General features: G+C 37.9%; 3 protein-coding genes across 4 annotated transcripts in view; 2 read left to right on the top strand and 1 right to left on the bottom strand.

Moving 5' to 3' along the window:
- The window catches only part of LOC136255354 (3',5'-cyclic-AMP phosphodiesterase 4C-like), a 43,041-nt gene extending 37,925 nt beyond the window's left edge, over positions 1-5,116 (top strand). Inside the window, exons 15-18 of the mRNA XM_066048098.1 lie at positions 3,954-4,073; positions 4,311-4,415; positions 4,522-4,797; positions 4,844-5,116. Of these exons, the coding sequence (XP_065904170.1) occupies positions 3,954-4,073; positions 4,311-4,415; positions 4,522-4,797; positions 4,844-4,852 (510 nt within the window). The 3' untranslated portion in view covers positions 4,853-5,116. The remainder of the gene's footprint in view (positions 1-3,953; positions 4,074-4,310; positions 4,416-4,521; positions 4,798-4,843) is intronic.
- Positions 5,117-5,322: 206 nt separating this feature from the next.
- Positions 5,323-6,983, bottom strand: LOC136255364 (phosphatidylinositol 4,5-bisphosphate 5-phosphatase A-like). Of its 2 annotated transcripts, none has more exons than XM_066048114.1 (2): positions 6,885-6,983; positions 5,323-6,830 (listed from the first exon to the last, which is right to left on the bottom strand). In XM_066048114.1, the coding sequence occupies exon 2, from the start codon at positions 6,711-6,713 to the stop codon at positions 5,364-5,366; it is 1,350 nt and encodes a 449-aa protein (XP_065904186.1). In that variant the 5' UTR covers positions 6,714-6,830; positions 6,885-6,983; the 3' UTR covers positions 5,323-5,363. The 2 variants fall into 2 exon arrangements, with proteins under 2 accessions (XP_065904186.1, XP_065904187.1); XM_066048115.1 differs by having other exon boundaries at positions 5,323-6,844; positions 6,885-6,963.
- Positions 6,964-12,242, top strand: LOC136255382 (uncharacterized). The gene is made up of 7 exons (XM_066048143.1): positions 6,964-7,079; positions 7,208-7,352; positions 7,403-7,509; positions 7,559-7,676; positions 7,791-7,875; positions 11,965-12,075; positions 12,123-12,242. Exons 1-7 carry the CDS (start codon positions 7,008-7,010, stop codon positions 12,202-12,204), a joined length of 720 nt encoding a protein of 239 aa, XP_065904215.1. The 5' UTR covers positions 6,964-7,007; the 3' UTR covers positions 12,205-12,242.
- The last annotated feature ends 1 nt before the right edge of the window (position 12,243 follows it).

The following is a 12,243-nucleotide window of genomic DNA, read 5'->3' as shown; positions in this document are numbered from 1 at the left end:
TGCCAAACATGGAATGTTTGGTAAATTAACATTTCTTAAACCTGCAACAAAGTTTGTGCCATTGTCTCTGACAATGCAAACCAATTTTTCTTCAACACTCCAAGTGTTTAGGCATGTCGTTATTAAAGTAGCAATATTCTCTCCAGTGTGGGAAGTATTAAAGGTAGCTGATTGTAAGACCATTGATATTCTGCTGAAATCTGAATGAATACAGTGTGCTGTCAAGTTTAACAGAGTCTTGAGCCACAGAAGACCATGTCAGTAGTACAGCTCAAATAATCAAGCTGTGCAAAGAAATTACCCATTGCCTCCTTTACTTCCCTAAATATATCTGGAATGGCTACTTCAGCAAAATACCTTCTACTTGGGATTGTGTACCTTGGTTCTAGTACTTTCATAACACGTATAAACCCAATGTCATCCACAATAGAGAAAGGCTGGTTATCGAGAGCAATCAATTCAGCGATGGATCTTGTGATTTTCCGCACAGTTGGGTGATTAAACCCAAGAGGTGTTACTTGCTGAACATAATCATCGAGCGTTACCTGTGGTCCACGCAAACCACTGGTAGACATTCCAGCCCGATTTTTAATTTTTGGAAAAATGGGCTTTTTATATGCTCAATAGATAGAGTATTGATTGCCGATCTCAGAAATATATAGTTTGTTGGGTTGGAATTAGCTACTTTGGCATGCACAGTGCTTAAAAACCGGGAAAAGGTACATTTTTTCTCCAGGGCTTCCCCATACACTTTAAAGGGAAAAATGGCACAATTGAATCAGGAAGCCATCAAGCAATCTGGACTATCTTGAAACTACAGTTGCTTCTAGCTGCAAGTTTGTACATGTAATGAGAGTAACTTCAGATCATATCGGATCTCAGTGATCTTTGTATGCTTTGTGGTGAGCAAATATGTTTCACCCACTGCACACTTCTCAGTACAATGGTGTATACCCATAGGTAAGTGGCTATCCCAAGTAAGTAAAAACATCAAGTTATTATATTATATTTATTACTGTGCAGCAATCAAAAGATTATAACGCACAGGTGTGATCATAAAAGTTACTTAAGTTATTACAAAACTCATTAGCGGTAGAGGAATTAATTACATCAGCAGGGAGTTGGTTCCATAATTTGATGGTTGATGGGGAAAAGGAAAATTTGTATGCATCAATTAGAGTCATTGGTTGGTGATAGTAGCCACTCCTTAAACTTGAAAGTTTAGGGGTAAGATCATCTGTAGGCACAATCAAATAGTACTTAATTTAGCTTGGGTTCTTCTTGCCTGTAACAATGGTAGATTAAGAGAAGACAACATGTTAGTAACACTTGAATATCTTGAAAAGTCATTAAAGCAAAATCTAGCAGCAGTTCTCTGGATGGATTCTAGCTTGTTTATATTCAACAAGGTGTGGGGATCCCAAGCAGACGCAGCATATTCAATAATTGGACGAACCATAATCTTGAAACAATTACATTTAATGTGAGTAGGACATTCACGTAAGTTACGATACAAAAAGTTGTTTACTTGTTTGGCCTTGTTGGTAATCCTTTGGACATGCTCATTCCATGAAAGGTTGCTTGAAATTGTTACGCCAAGGTATTTGGTATGAGCAACTTGGGCAATAGGTACAGCTTCAATGCAGTAATTAAAGTCAATGGGGTTTTTCTTATTGGTAAATCTCAAGAATTCACATTTTGCTGGGGTTAAACTCCATCTGCCAAATACGTGCCCATTGTGCGAGAGCATCTAGGTCTTCTTGTAATGCATGGCAATCAGATTCAGATTTAATGTATGAGTAGAGTAATACATCATCGGCATACAACTTTACTTTAGAGTGTACTCGAGAAGGTAAATCATTTATATACAATGGAAAGAGTGGTGGGGCTAGCACCGTGCCTTGAGGAACTCCCGATGATACTGGGGTTGGATGGCTCTTTTGGTTATCTAGTATGACATATTGTGATCTATCGGTTAAGAAAGATTTAAGCCAAAGTAGTAGTGCTCCATGAATTCCATAATGGTGAAGTTTTTGGAAAAGGCGTGCATGAGGTACCTTGTCAAAGGCCTTACGAAAGTCTAACAGGAGGACATCACATTGACTCTTCTCATTAAGGCACTTGGCAAAATCATTAATGGTGGTGATCAGTTGTGATTCACAGCTTCGTTTCTGTCGAAATCCATGTTGCCCATCACATAAAACTTCATGGTACTGTAAGTGTTTGGTAATGCTGGAATATACAATATGTTCTAAGATTTTACAGCAAATACAAGTTAAGGATACTGGCCTATAATTGCCTGGATTGGATCTGGCACCTTTTTTAAAAATTGGGACAACTGCTGCTGTTTTCCAAATGCTTGGTAAAACACCTTGGTCTAATGACGCTTGAAAGATAACAGTAAGGATTGGTGCAATCTCATATGCAACTTCTTGTAGGAAACGTGCTTGAAGGTTATCAGGTCCGGGTACTTTGTTCACTTTGATGTTAGATAATAGCTGGGCTACACCATCTGAATGCACTACAATCTGTGGAATACTAGATAATGTTTCACCACTTAGGTCTGGGATATGAGATGTTAACAACTTATAAAGGTAAACAACTAAAGTGGAGGTGCCGCAATGATGCAACAATACTTAAGGTGGAGTTGTAGTTTCAATTATGGCATTGTTATGCCGACTTTGAAGTGGTTTGTACTTTTGAGCTGATGACACAGCCATCAGAAAATTGCTCTGGAGCTGAAAATCGCTAACCCGAGCGAAGTAACTACGCACTTTAAAGTAAACACCAGTGACTACCTTCTACCCAACAGTATGTTGTTAAAAGTTTTAAAGTATTCTACATACATTGCATGGCTTGAAAAGATTACAAAACAACACAAAACTTACTTATATGTAACGCGCATGATAAAACTAAGATTTTCATGATGATCAGCGTGTGGACAAACCCCACATCAATTTTCATCCCCATTGGAGCTCGGACGACGGAGCAATTCCCAGTTAAACATGAGTTGTTATTTTGTGCCAGGTTCTTATTGGGGAATATACGGAGAATTTTTTTTATTAAAAAATCTCGATGCCTACCACTGGTTTTCCCCATTTGATTGTATTACACAATCGATTCCGATATCATGTTAAAATGCCAGTATCGGACAGATACCGATACAGATACTAGAATCGGTGCAGCCCTATGCAGTACATACAGTGCATTCTTCATGGACTTACCAGTGTCCTCCTTTGTGTCCCATTCATCTTTGCTGACAGCGAAAGTGTCGACTTGGTGGTAGCACGTGATGGCTTCCCTTCGTAACAGAAATTGTCCGTATTTTTCATAGTAGTTACTTTGATTGCAGAGGTGCTTTTTGAACAATTCTTGATTCGTAACGGGTTGAACATAGCTGACAACAAAGCATAATGGATACTTCACTTTTCAGAAGACAATTGATAGCTGGGGCACGCAGCACCATTTCTTTCTTTTGATGTGGTATGAGTGGGTTCACCAGTCATAAAAAAATTTATTTTACAAAAAAAATTAACAAACAAGTACACAAAAACTTTGGAATTTTCGACTAGAGTAGGGACCAGAACACATCAATAAAAAGTACTGTGCTCAACTATCATGATGGAAATGCACAGTAGGGATATAACACTTTTTTATTGTTTTAAATATCGTGCACTACTCCAGCTTGTTTCAGTACTTTTTATCGATGTGCTATGGTCCCCACTCTACAGGCTGTAGTTGAAAATTCCAAATTTTTTGTGTTTTTTTATACTAGTAGTATAGTTCCCAATATTCTTGTTTACCTGTAGATGCCTAGCTACAACTAACTTGAAACTACCATTGTTATGAAATACATTAATAAACACTATAACAGTAGTTGACCCTATATTTATTATTATTAACCTTTCAACAGAATAGTCCATATTTAATTTAATGTGTTGTACTTGCTATAGGTATTAGCCACTGATATGGCCTTCCATTATGAACATGTCGGCAACATGAAGTCAATGTTGGAGTCTAAGATGGCGACATCTCGAGAAATTGTGTTGGATGCTTATAACGACAGAGTGGAGGTGAGTTGAATAGGTCATCTATTCACCAACCTGACTAACCAGATGGTGGTCAAGTCAATCATGATAATATTATTAACACCACAACTAACAGTAATGGCTGTCAAAATTTAAGAGCAGCATTCAAGTGTGGCCTCTTTGTCTCTGCTATATTGGGCCTTCAACTATATCCTTGTATTACATTTATCTGTGTTTCACTTGCCATGGTGCTTTATACTGCAGTTCTAATGTTTATTGCAGGTCATGAAGTATATGATACATTGTGCTGATCTCAGCAATCCTGCTAAGCCACTAGAACTCTGTAAGAAGTGGACGTATGTAATCAATGAGGAATTCTTCCTACAAGTGAGTAGAACTTTTTGCTTGAAATATTGGAACTATGACTTTATAATCTACTCCCCAATTAAATTATTGATACGTGGGTGTGTAAGATTGTACATTACTCATACAGGGAGATGAAGAGAAAAGACTTGGTTTACCAGTGTCAGCTGTGATGGACAGGGAGACAGTTGTAGTCAGCCAAAGCGTTGTCGGCTTTGTGGACTACTTTGTTTACCCGTTGTTTGAAGTGTTAACTGACTTGGTCTACCCGTTTGGTGACTTTATACTAGACAACCTTAGCAAAAACAAGGATTACTGGATATCACTGAATAATACTGACAACAAACAGTTAGTAAAAGACAATGAAGAAACAGCAACACAAGCGGAAAACAAGGAATCACCTAAGGCAAGTTTGATACACACAGTATTTTTTTTCAAGTTTTATTTTACAGACTTCATGATCTTGGACAGGATTATTACTGGAATTACAACACTTTATTTGTTTCAGGACACTACAATTTTTGCTGTTATTAATTATTGTAAAGTACTACGAGATATTGCCTTTTTAATTTATATATAAATGGTTTTTGACTGGTAGAAAAAATTGTGATATAAGTTTTATAATAGTCAAATTTTGTTTTTCATGTGTATTTATGACATGCTTAAATGTATTTCGTTATTATAATTATGTAGAAAATTTTTAGACATTAACAATAACTGATTTGTCTCCTAGTACAGTAGCAGTATGTACAGTACATATAACTGAACATGCCATGTAGTAAATTATTTTTGAAGGGATGGTTATGTGGTCGATATTCCATTGTGAGTTTTATTCCCCTTGAATTTTGTGAGACAAAAATTCACCTTTCAAAATGACCTTCTGTGTAGTACTTATACAGTAATGCTATGTGTATTATTTATGTACTTCAACTCCAAATAATCTCCCCTAAATCAAAATATACAATCTACATTTTAATCGACATATGGTCGTATATAAAATAGTGGGCTCATTCCTAGTACACAGTTCTGTGACCGAGATATGTAGGCCAGTCGGTAGAAACCTGATGACTTGGGTAATGTATTGCCTGGCATCCTCACTTTGAATGTCTGCTGTTCACTCAGCCTTCCATGACGAACAGGTGAATAAACATACGTAATATAATCCTTCTGTATGTGAGAAAAGTTTTGTGGATATAGTCCTATCCAGTCCCATGGTAAAAATGATATCACCGTGCCCTTCATGACATCAAACATAATGTTTGCATCATAGCCAATCTGCCATTCACTTAAATGGAATATCACATTAGGAATTAATGATTCCAAGTTAATGTTTAACTGAAAGGTTGCACTAACAGCTTTGTGGTCACTGATCCTTGGTAGTTTATGAAGGTTATAATCTATGTGTCTTAGCAGGTTGACTGGATTAGGATCATTAGCTTTAGGTAGACATTTCTTGTGTACCCTCCATAGTATCCTATCACACCAGGCAGGCGGACGATTCCTGCTGTACTCATCAGTGTTTGGTTCAAACTTGAAGCTTGGTATAAAAGTAATAGGGGCCTCTATGAAATCATGAAGGTGTGACTCACTGTCGGCACCTTTCACTTGTTCAAGTTGTAGTTGATCAAGTTTCAGTAACTTGTCAATGTCTGGTTCACTGCTGTCTGTCAGAACACTGTGCACCTCATCAAACGTCCTTCCTTCTAGTCGGAAGTTGAGGTCACCAAAGAGGAACACTATATCATGTCCTGACATGTGCATGCCAAGGGTAAAGTGAGAAGTCACACTTCGCTCAAAATACTGTGCCTCCATGATGTATTTAATTTCCTGGACTCTTTTAGAATTGTTCTCACTGTGTGGTACAAGATGACAGTTTACAAAACACAATGTGGTCCGACCAAGGACGAGTCGCACTGATGATGCACCTTTGTTCCCAACCAGACCTCCTACTCCAGTGCGAGTAGTTAGACTATCCACCCCTCTAATGTAACACAACAACGGTGCTTTAACAAAGATCATTGTCAGTAGCCCCCATAATCCTGGTGTTATTGACATACGATTAAAGGTTGCACAAATGAAACCTTTTGGAGAGAGGTAGTTACCAAACAAGTCCACTAAGTGATCGGCACTAACAACTGCAGAGATAGCATGTGGCGCCTCTTGTAGTCCAATGATCAACAGGTCAGATGAGGTACCCACTGACGCTACATCAGGCTGAGGGAGGAATAACTCTTCTATCCCGCTGGGGTCAGGAGTGATGTCTGCAAGGTTCCAAGTGATCACTGATAGAGTTAATGATGATGTGGTATTGATCGAAGCCATCGTGCTCTATACAACACGTTCAGTCGAAAGTTACAATAATAAAATAATACGAAGGTCGAGGAAGGTGCATTATTTTCTGGCAGTACAAGTGGCTTGAAAGTCAACTCGAGAAATTCACTATTGATTTATGGCTATACATAAAGTAGATCACACGTATATCACGATACTTACCATTTGCTGGTATGACCTCGCTGATTACGCACCTTGTCACGCACCTTGTCACGCACCTCGAGACAGTCTTCTATTCCTTTTAGCGCTCACCACAGAAACGGAGAAACGCGACACCCCGTAACTATGGGGACGGGGGCTTCATCACGGAGGCCAACAGACCAGCCCGTTAGCCCTAGAGTGACTGAGAAACAAGAGGTAAGTCGCATGAGATTTGTTTTGGGCTTGCTATTTTACATTAAAAGTGTTTTAGCACCTTCAAGAGGTGTCTATATGTATAGTATACGATTATGATACACGTAGTTATACAAGCTATTGTTCATCAGTTGCTAGACTCTCCAGCCTTACTAGATCTAGGACATGGTACCATCAGATACAGACACAATGATGTGAAGAAGGCAGAGGACAGCTCAACTCAGGATAAGAAGACAGGATACTTTTATCATCCCCGAATTGAGTTATCTTCTGCTGGTAAATAAGTGTAAAATTGTATTTTTCCATTTCATATCAATCACATTTAGACCCTGATGTTAACCCTGAAAGTGACTACAAGTGTTACTATGTGTTTAAGGGACCACCTAAGATGCAGGGAACAAAATTGTACTATGTGTATGGCAAGGGATTTGATGTGAGATAACCCAGTCAAGTGTGTGTGATGATAGTTGGTTGTCATACAGGCCAAGGATAGTGGACTACGTAAAGGACCAGTGAGACCTACTGGGAAGGGCTTCACATGGCCTAAAGAATATTTTCCTGCTAATTCAGTTTTCTACGATCTTCAAATTTTGTACCAAGGTGTGTGTATTTGTGATGATATTCTATATACTGTTGTCTTAAAAAGTTATGAATAATTTAAATCACATAATTTCAGGGTATAACTAATGATAAGTTATTCACTGTGTTTAACAGCTGAGGATACAGCTGATGGAACAGATGATAACACCAGTGTTGATATGCTGGCTGAAGAGGGCAGTATGAATGATAACACTTTAAAGTATGTTATTACCCTGTGTGGTTATAGGCTATTGAATGTGTATCTGAATGTAAACATGTTGTACACAATTTGTGTTGATATATAGAGAACTGGTGCTAATTAATACTGATGGTGACACTTGAGTGCATGTTAGTAGAATACAGCCTAGAAGTTCCACCATGTAGTGGATAGAGTTTGTTCTCTAGCTCAACAAAATATGTTTTCAAGTTGGCTGCTTCAATAATGTATCGTTTCCATGCCTGTTTCCCATGGTATATGTGAGTTATAGTTTAGCTGGCTCGGTCTCACTTATCATTGTCAATGTGTATGGTCAGATTCCTTCTCACACAGTTCCACTGTGCTTAGAATTTATGTTGCTGGTGCTGTTGTGCTATCTCTTCTAATTTATAATGTTGTTGTGGTATCCTGAAGCCTTCGTCAAACTTTGTATATAATCACGATGTGAGTTCACAAATTCGTAGTGGTTCGATGTATTTGTACAGCACATTAAACCAAACTGTTTGGCATTGTACAGGATAAATTGTATATATATCATTATTATTCATGAACAGCTACTACAGTTTGTATATTCTATTGGTTGCACACTTGAAGTATACGAGCATGTAGGTGGTCTGCCATCCGTTTTCTGTTAGCGTAAAACACTCACCCTACATGTATTCACTTATAATTGTGAAATCACACTTCATGCTAAGATTTAGGTGCTAATAAAATATGTTATGGCTAGGGCTGGTAATAATAGAAAAATCTGTAATGAAAATCATTTTTATGATGATAAATGATAGTATCTTGATAATGAAGTTATGTCATGGAATACTTTTACAGGTGCAAACAATAAACAAGTAACAATGGTCTTTACAGACTAGTTGAAGTTTATGGAGGTTTGCTACCATTTCGATAGCATGATGGTTTCACGATCATTATAGTATATATCTTTGTCCTGATAAGTCGTGATATTATTTATGGCAATAGCCCTGCACCAGGTAGTAGTTGTTAAACAACATGTGTGAAATGTTGGTGTGGGTATTTATGATACAACACTAGAGTCACAACAATATTGATATAGACATTTTAAATGTCAAGATGAAACTCCAGTACAAGACCAATTTTCTGTACTAACTAGTTTGTCTGTTAACCACGGTAACTTTATCTCTCATATTTTTTGTATTTTCAGAACAAATACAGGCTTCAAAAATTTGACGAGTGATTTTCAGATTCGTTTCCCTGGCTAAATCATTTACTAGTTACTTACACCCAGTTCACACTATGTTCTAACCTGGATAGCAGTGCTCGAAATAATGTCCGGCAACTGGCGAGTTTCTGGATAATTTGTGGAATTTCCAAGTCAGAATTTAAATGTCCGGATTAAAAAAAAATCCGGACAATAAAATTATGGTTTGCATGCATTGAATCATAGATATGTACGTATTATTTAATACTCACCTCGCTGCACTGTTCAGCGCTTCCCCACTCTCATATAGTATGTTCACGTTGAGCTGAATCCTGAAAAATGGCTAAAAATTAAAAGTGGATTTTTTCTCAACCAAGTTAACATTTCAGCTAACCAAATGATTATTGGTAACAGCAAAGGTGTCAACAACAGACACATACGGTTTGGCTCCATTACAAGTTCAGGAAAGGGCCGTAATGGACACTGTACTTATATGGCTTCCCCATAGGAAATGTATTGTGAAAATTTTGATTGGCCGTAAATATTATGTCAAAGATTTGAACAAAAAGATTTTGAAATATTTTTAGCGAATCAAGCAGTACTACAAATGAGCCAAATTTCAAGATCGTGTGTAATTGCATCCATGAGTTATTAAATGTTTTTGAGGATTCAGCTTAACGTGAACGTACTATAGCTACTCCCATGTAGCTTGTCATAGAGCAATTAAATTTTTGAGGTGCAAAGTATGCAAACAGGTCCCTGAAACAGGTTTAACTGGTTTTTAATTTTCTATGCACAATGGCGTGACATGGCAGCAAGTAGTTCAGGTTTAGATTCAGGCCGTTGTAAGCGTTGTTCTTCTTTCTTGCTAGTAACAAGCAGTAGTAGCCCAGGTGGTAGGGTATCTGCCTGGTGATCAAGAGGTCCCAGGTTAAATGCTTGAGCAGGCACTTTATACAACTGTGTTGTTTCCTTGAGCAAGAAACTTCACTCCCATTGCTCCAGCCACCCAGCTGTAAAACTGGGAATGTGTACCAGGGCACAGCTGAAAAACAGCCATTGGCGTATTGTTCGAAACATAGCAATTACATTATCATGGAAAGAAATATCATTGTTCAAATTATTGTTAGCATGGAGTTCCTTGGAATAGCTGTATGGAAGCAAAAAAAACATGAAATATAAAAATTATTCATTATATATTGTACTTTGCATGGGAGGATCAAAGCGATGCCGCGTATCGTATTGTCCATACAGTAATCAGCTGCATAACTGTACTGTATGAGTCATACAGTACAGTTATGCAGCTAATTGGGCAAATACTGTACAGTTATGTGCTTAATTGAGCAAATACACCTTAATTGGGCAAATACAGCACACTTGGGCAAATACAGCACACTTGGGCAAATACAGTACAATTACATGGAGAATTTATTTAAGGAATGTTACGTAAACAACACACTGTAAATCGCTAAAACCAGCCAAATTAATCCTATAAGTTTGTTCTACGGCTAGAAATAGATTGTATAAACACTTACTAATCATCTGATCACGAAGCTTTTAAAACTAAGACAGCACAATTGATCACGTGCAAGACATTGTAAATCGCTAAAACTAGCCAAACTAATCCTATTAGTTTGTTCTACGACTAGAAATAGATTATATGAACACTTACTGATATCCTTATCGCCGAAAGTCGCAGCGGTTTGAGTACTAGAGAAAATCACTCCGAGCCAGACGACCAGGAAATACAATATAACACTTAAAGCACTGCCTTGCTTGTGTGTACGAAAAATACAGTACTCGGGGGTGTCTCGAGGCAAATACAGCACTTGGCTTCGCCTTGTGTTGTATTAGCCTCTCGACACACCCCCTCATACTGTATTTTCCGTACACACACATGGCGGTGCTTTAACTCTAACATAAAGTGCTCTTATATACATTGTTATAAAAGCTATGATGTGGTAAGCGCATTGTTACACCATAAATTTTGCCCAAAATACTGTCTCAGAGCATCAAATTTTAAAAAAAATTGGCGTGCCCCCCCCCCCCCCCCCCCCCAGTTTTTGCATGCTGATTTTCACACAATGCTATCTACATAGTTTCAGCTGTATTTGCCATACAAATAATTAACTGTATTCCTGACAATTCTAGGAAATTTTCTTGACATTAAAAATTTATTTCGAGCACAGAGGTAGAGCACGGCATGGCTCAAAACAAATTGCAGTGTAAATCATTTGAGCTGTGCTGAACCAGGTACAGCACGGCACAACAAGGAGAGGTGGGCTGGCATCAGGATAGGGTGCGGTGTGAACGCATTCCAAGCTGGCCAACTCAGGTTAACAATATAACTTACTTCTGTTGGCCACACAGTGAGTATATTTTATACTTTAAAACCATTCTTCAAAATGGCTACGACATACTGTAGTTCTGGTAGATTTTGTGACAGTTACACTCGTATGACGCGTTAATATTCCTGGCGAAAAGAGCGCCCACTAGCTTAAAATGGCATTTACAACATTGTATGACTTATTTCTATGCTTCTTCGCTACAATTCTAGTGCCTTTTTATTAAGCACCTAAATAATAAAAAGCTCTTGCACTTGTTTTAGCTAATTATTGTTTGGTGCTCGCACTATCGAGCTCACGTCAGATGCAGTAGTGTGAACAAGTGCCAACCCGAGTTCAATAACTCTAGTTGAAAACACTGGCTAACCTGGGATAGTGTGAACGGGATGTTAGGCAATCTGTAAAAGAAGGTTTGTATATGTGAAATTTTATTTGCTTTTGCCTTTTATATTATAACTATGAATGCTGGTTCACTTGGGAATTAGAACTTTTACTGTTTTAATTTTAAGGTTGGCAAAATTTATCTGTTTATAATCACAAAGAGTGTTGTGTGTATGAGTGCTGTTTCCCATACAGATTCACTCTACACAGTGATGATACTCTACTGACCCTAAAGGGTAAAATATCACTTCATAATGGACTACCATTATCACTTATCCATGTACAACATGATGGACAAGAAGTAAAGTATGTTATTATGGGGGTGTGGCTGCTTGTTTATTCTTTTCTTGCAGAAGTGAAACTGTTGTTGGCAACTTGAGACCTTATGTAGAAAGGGGGTGGAACAGGTTTACCGTGTTGTTGACTCCTTCATAATTGTATATTATTTCATTGTATATAAATTACCGTGGTAAC

The sequence above is a fragment of the Dysidea avara genome, chromosome 5, assembly GCF_963678975.1.
Source record: "Dysidea avara chromosome 5, odDysAvar1.4, whole genome shotgun sequence".
NCBI lineage: Eukaryota > Metazoa > Porifera > Demospongiae > Dictyoceratida > Dysideidae > Dysidea > Dysidea avara.
Note: the sequence above shows the minus strand (reverse complement) of the source record. Positions and strands in the feature narration are given on the sequence as shown.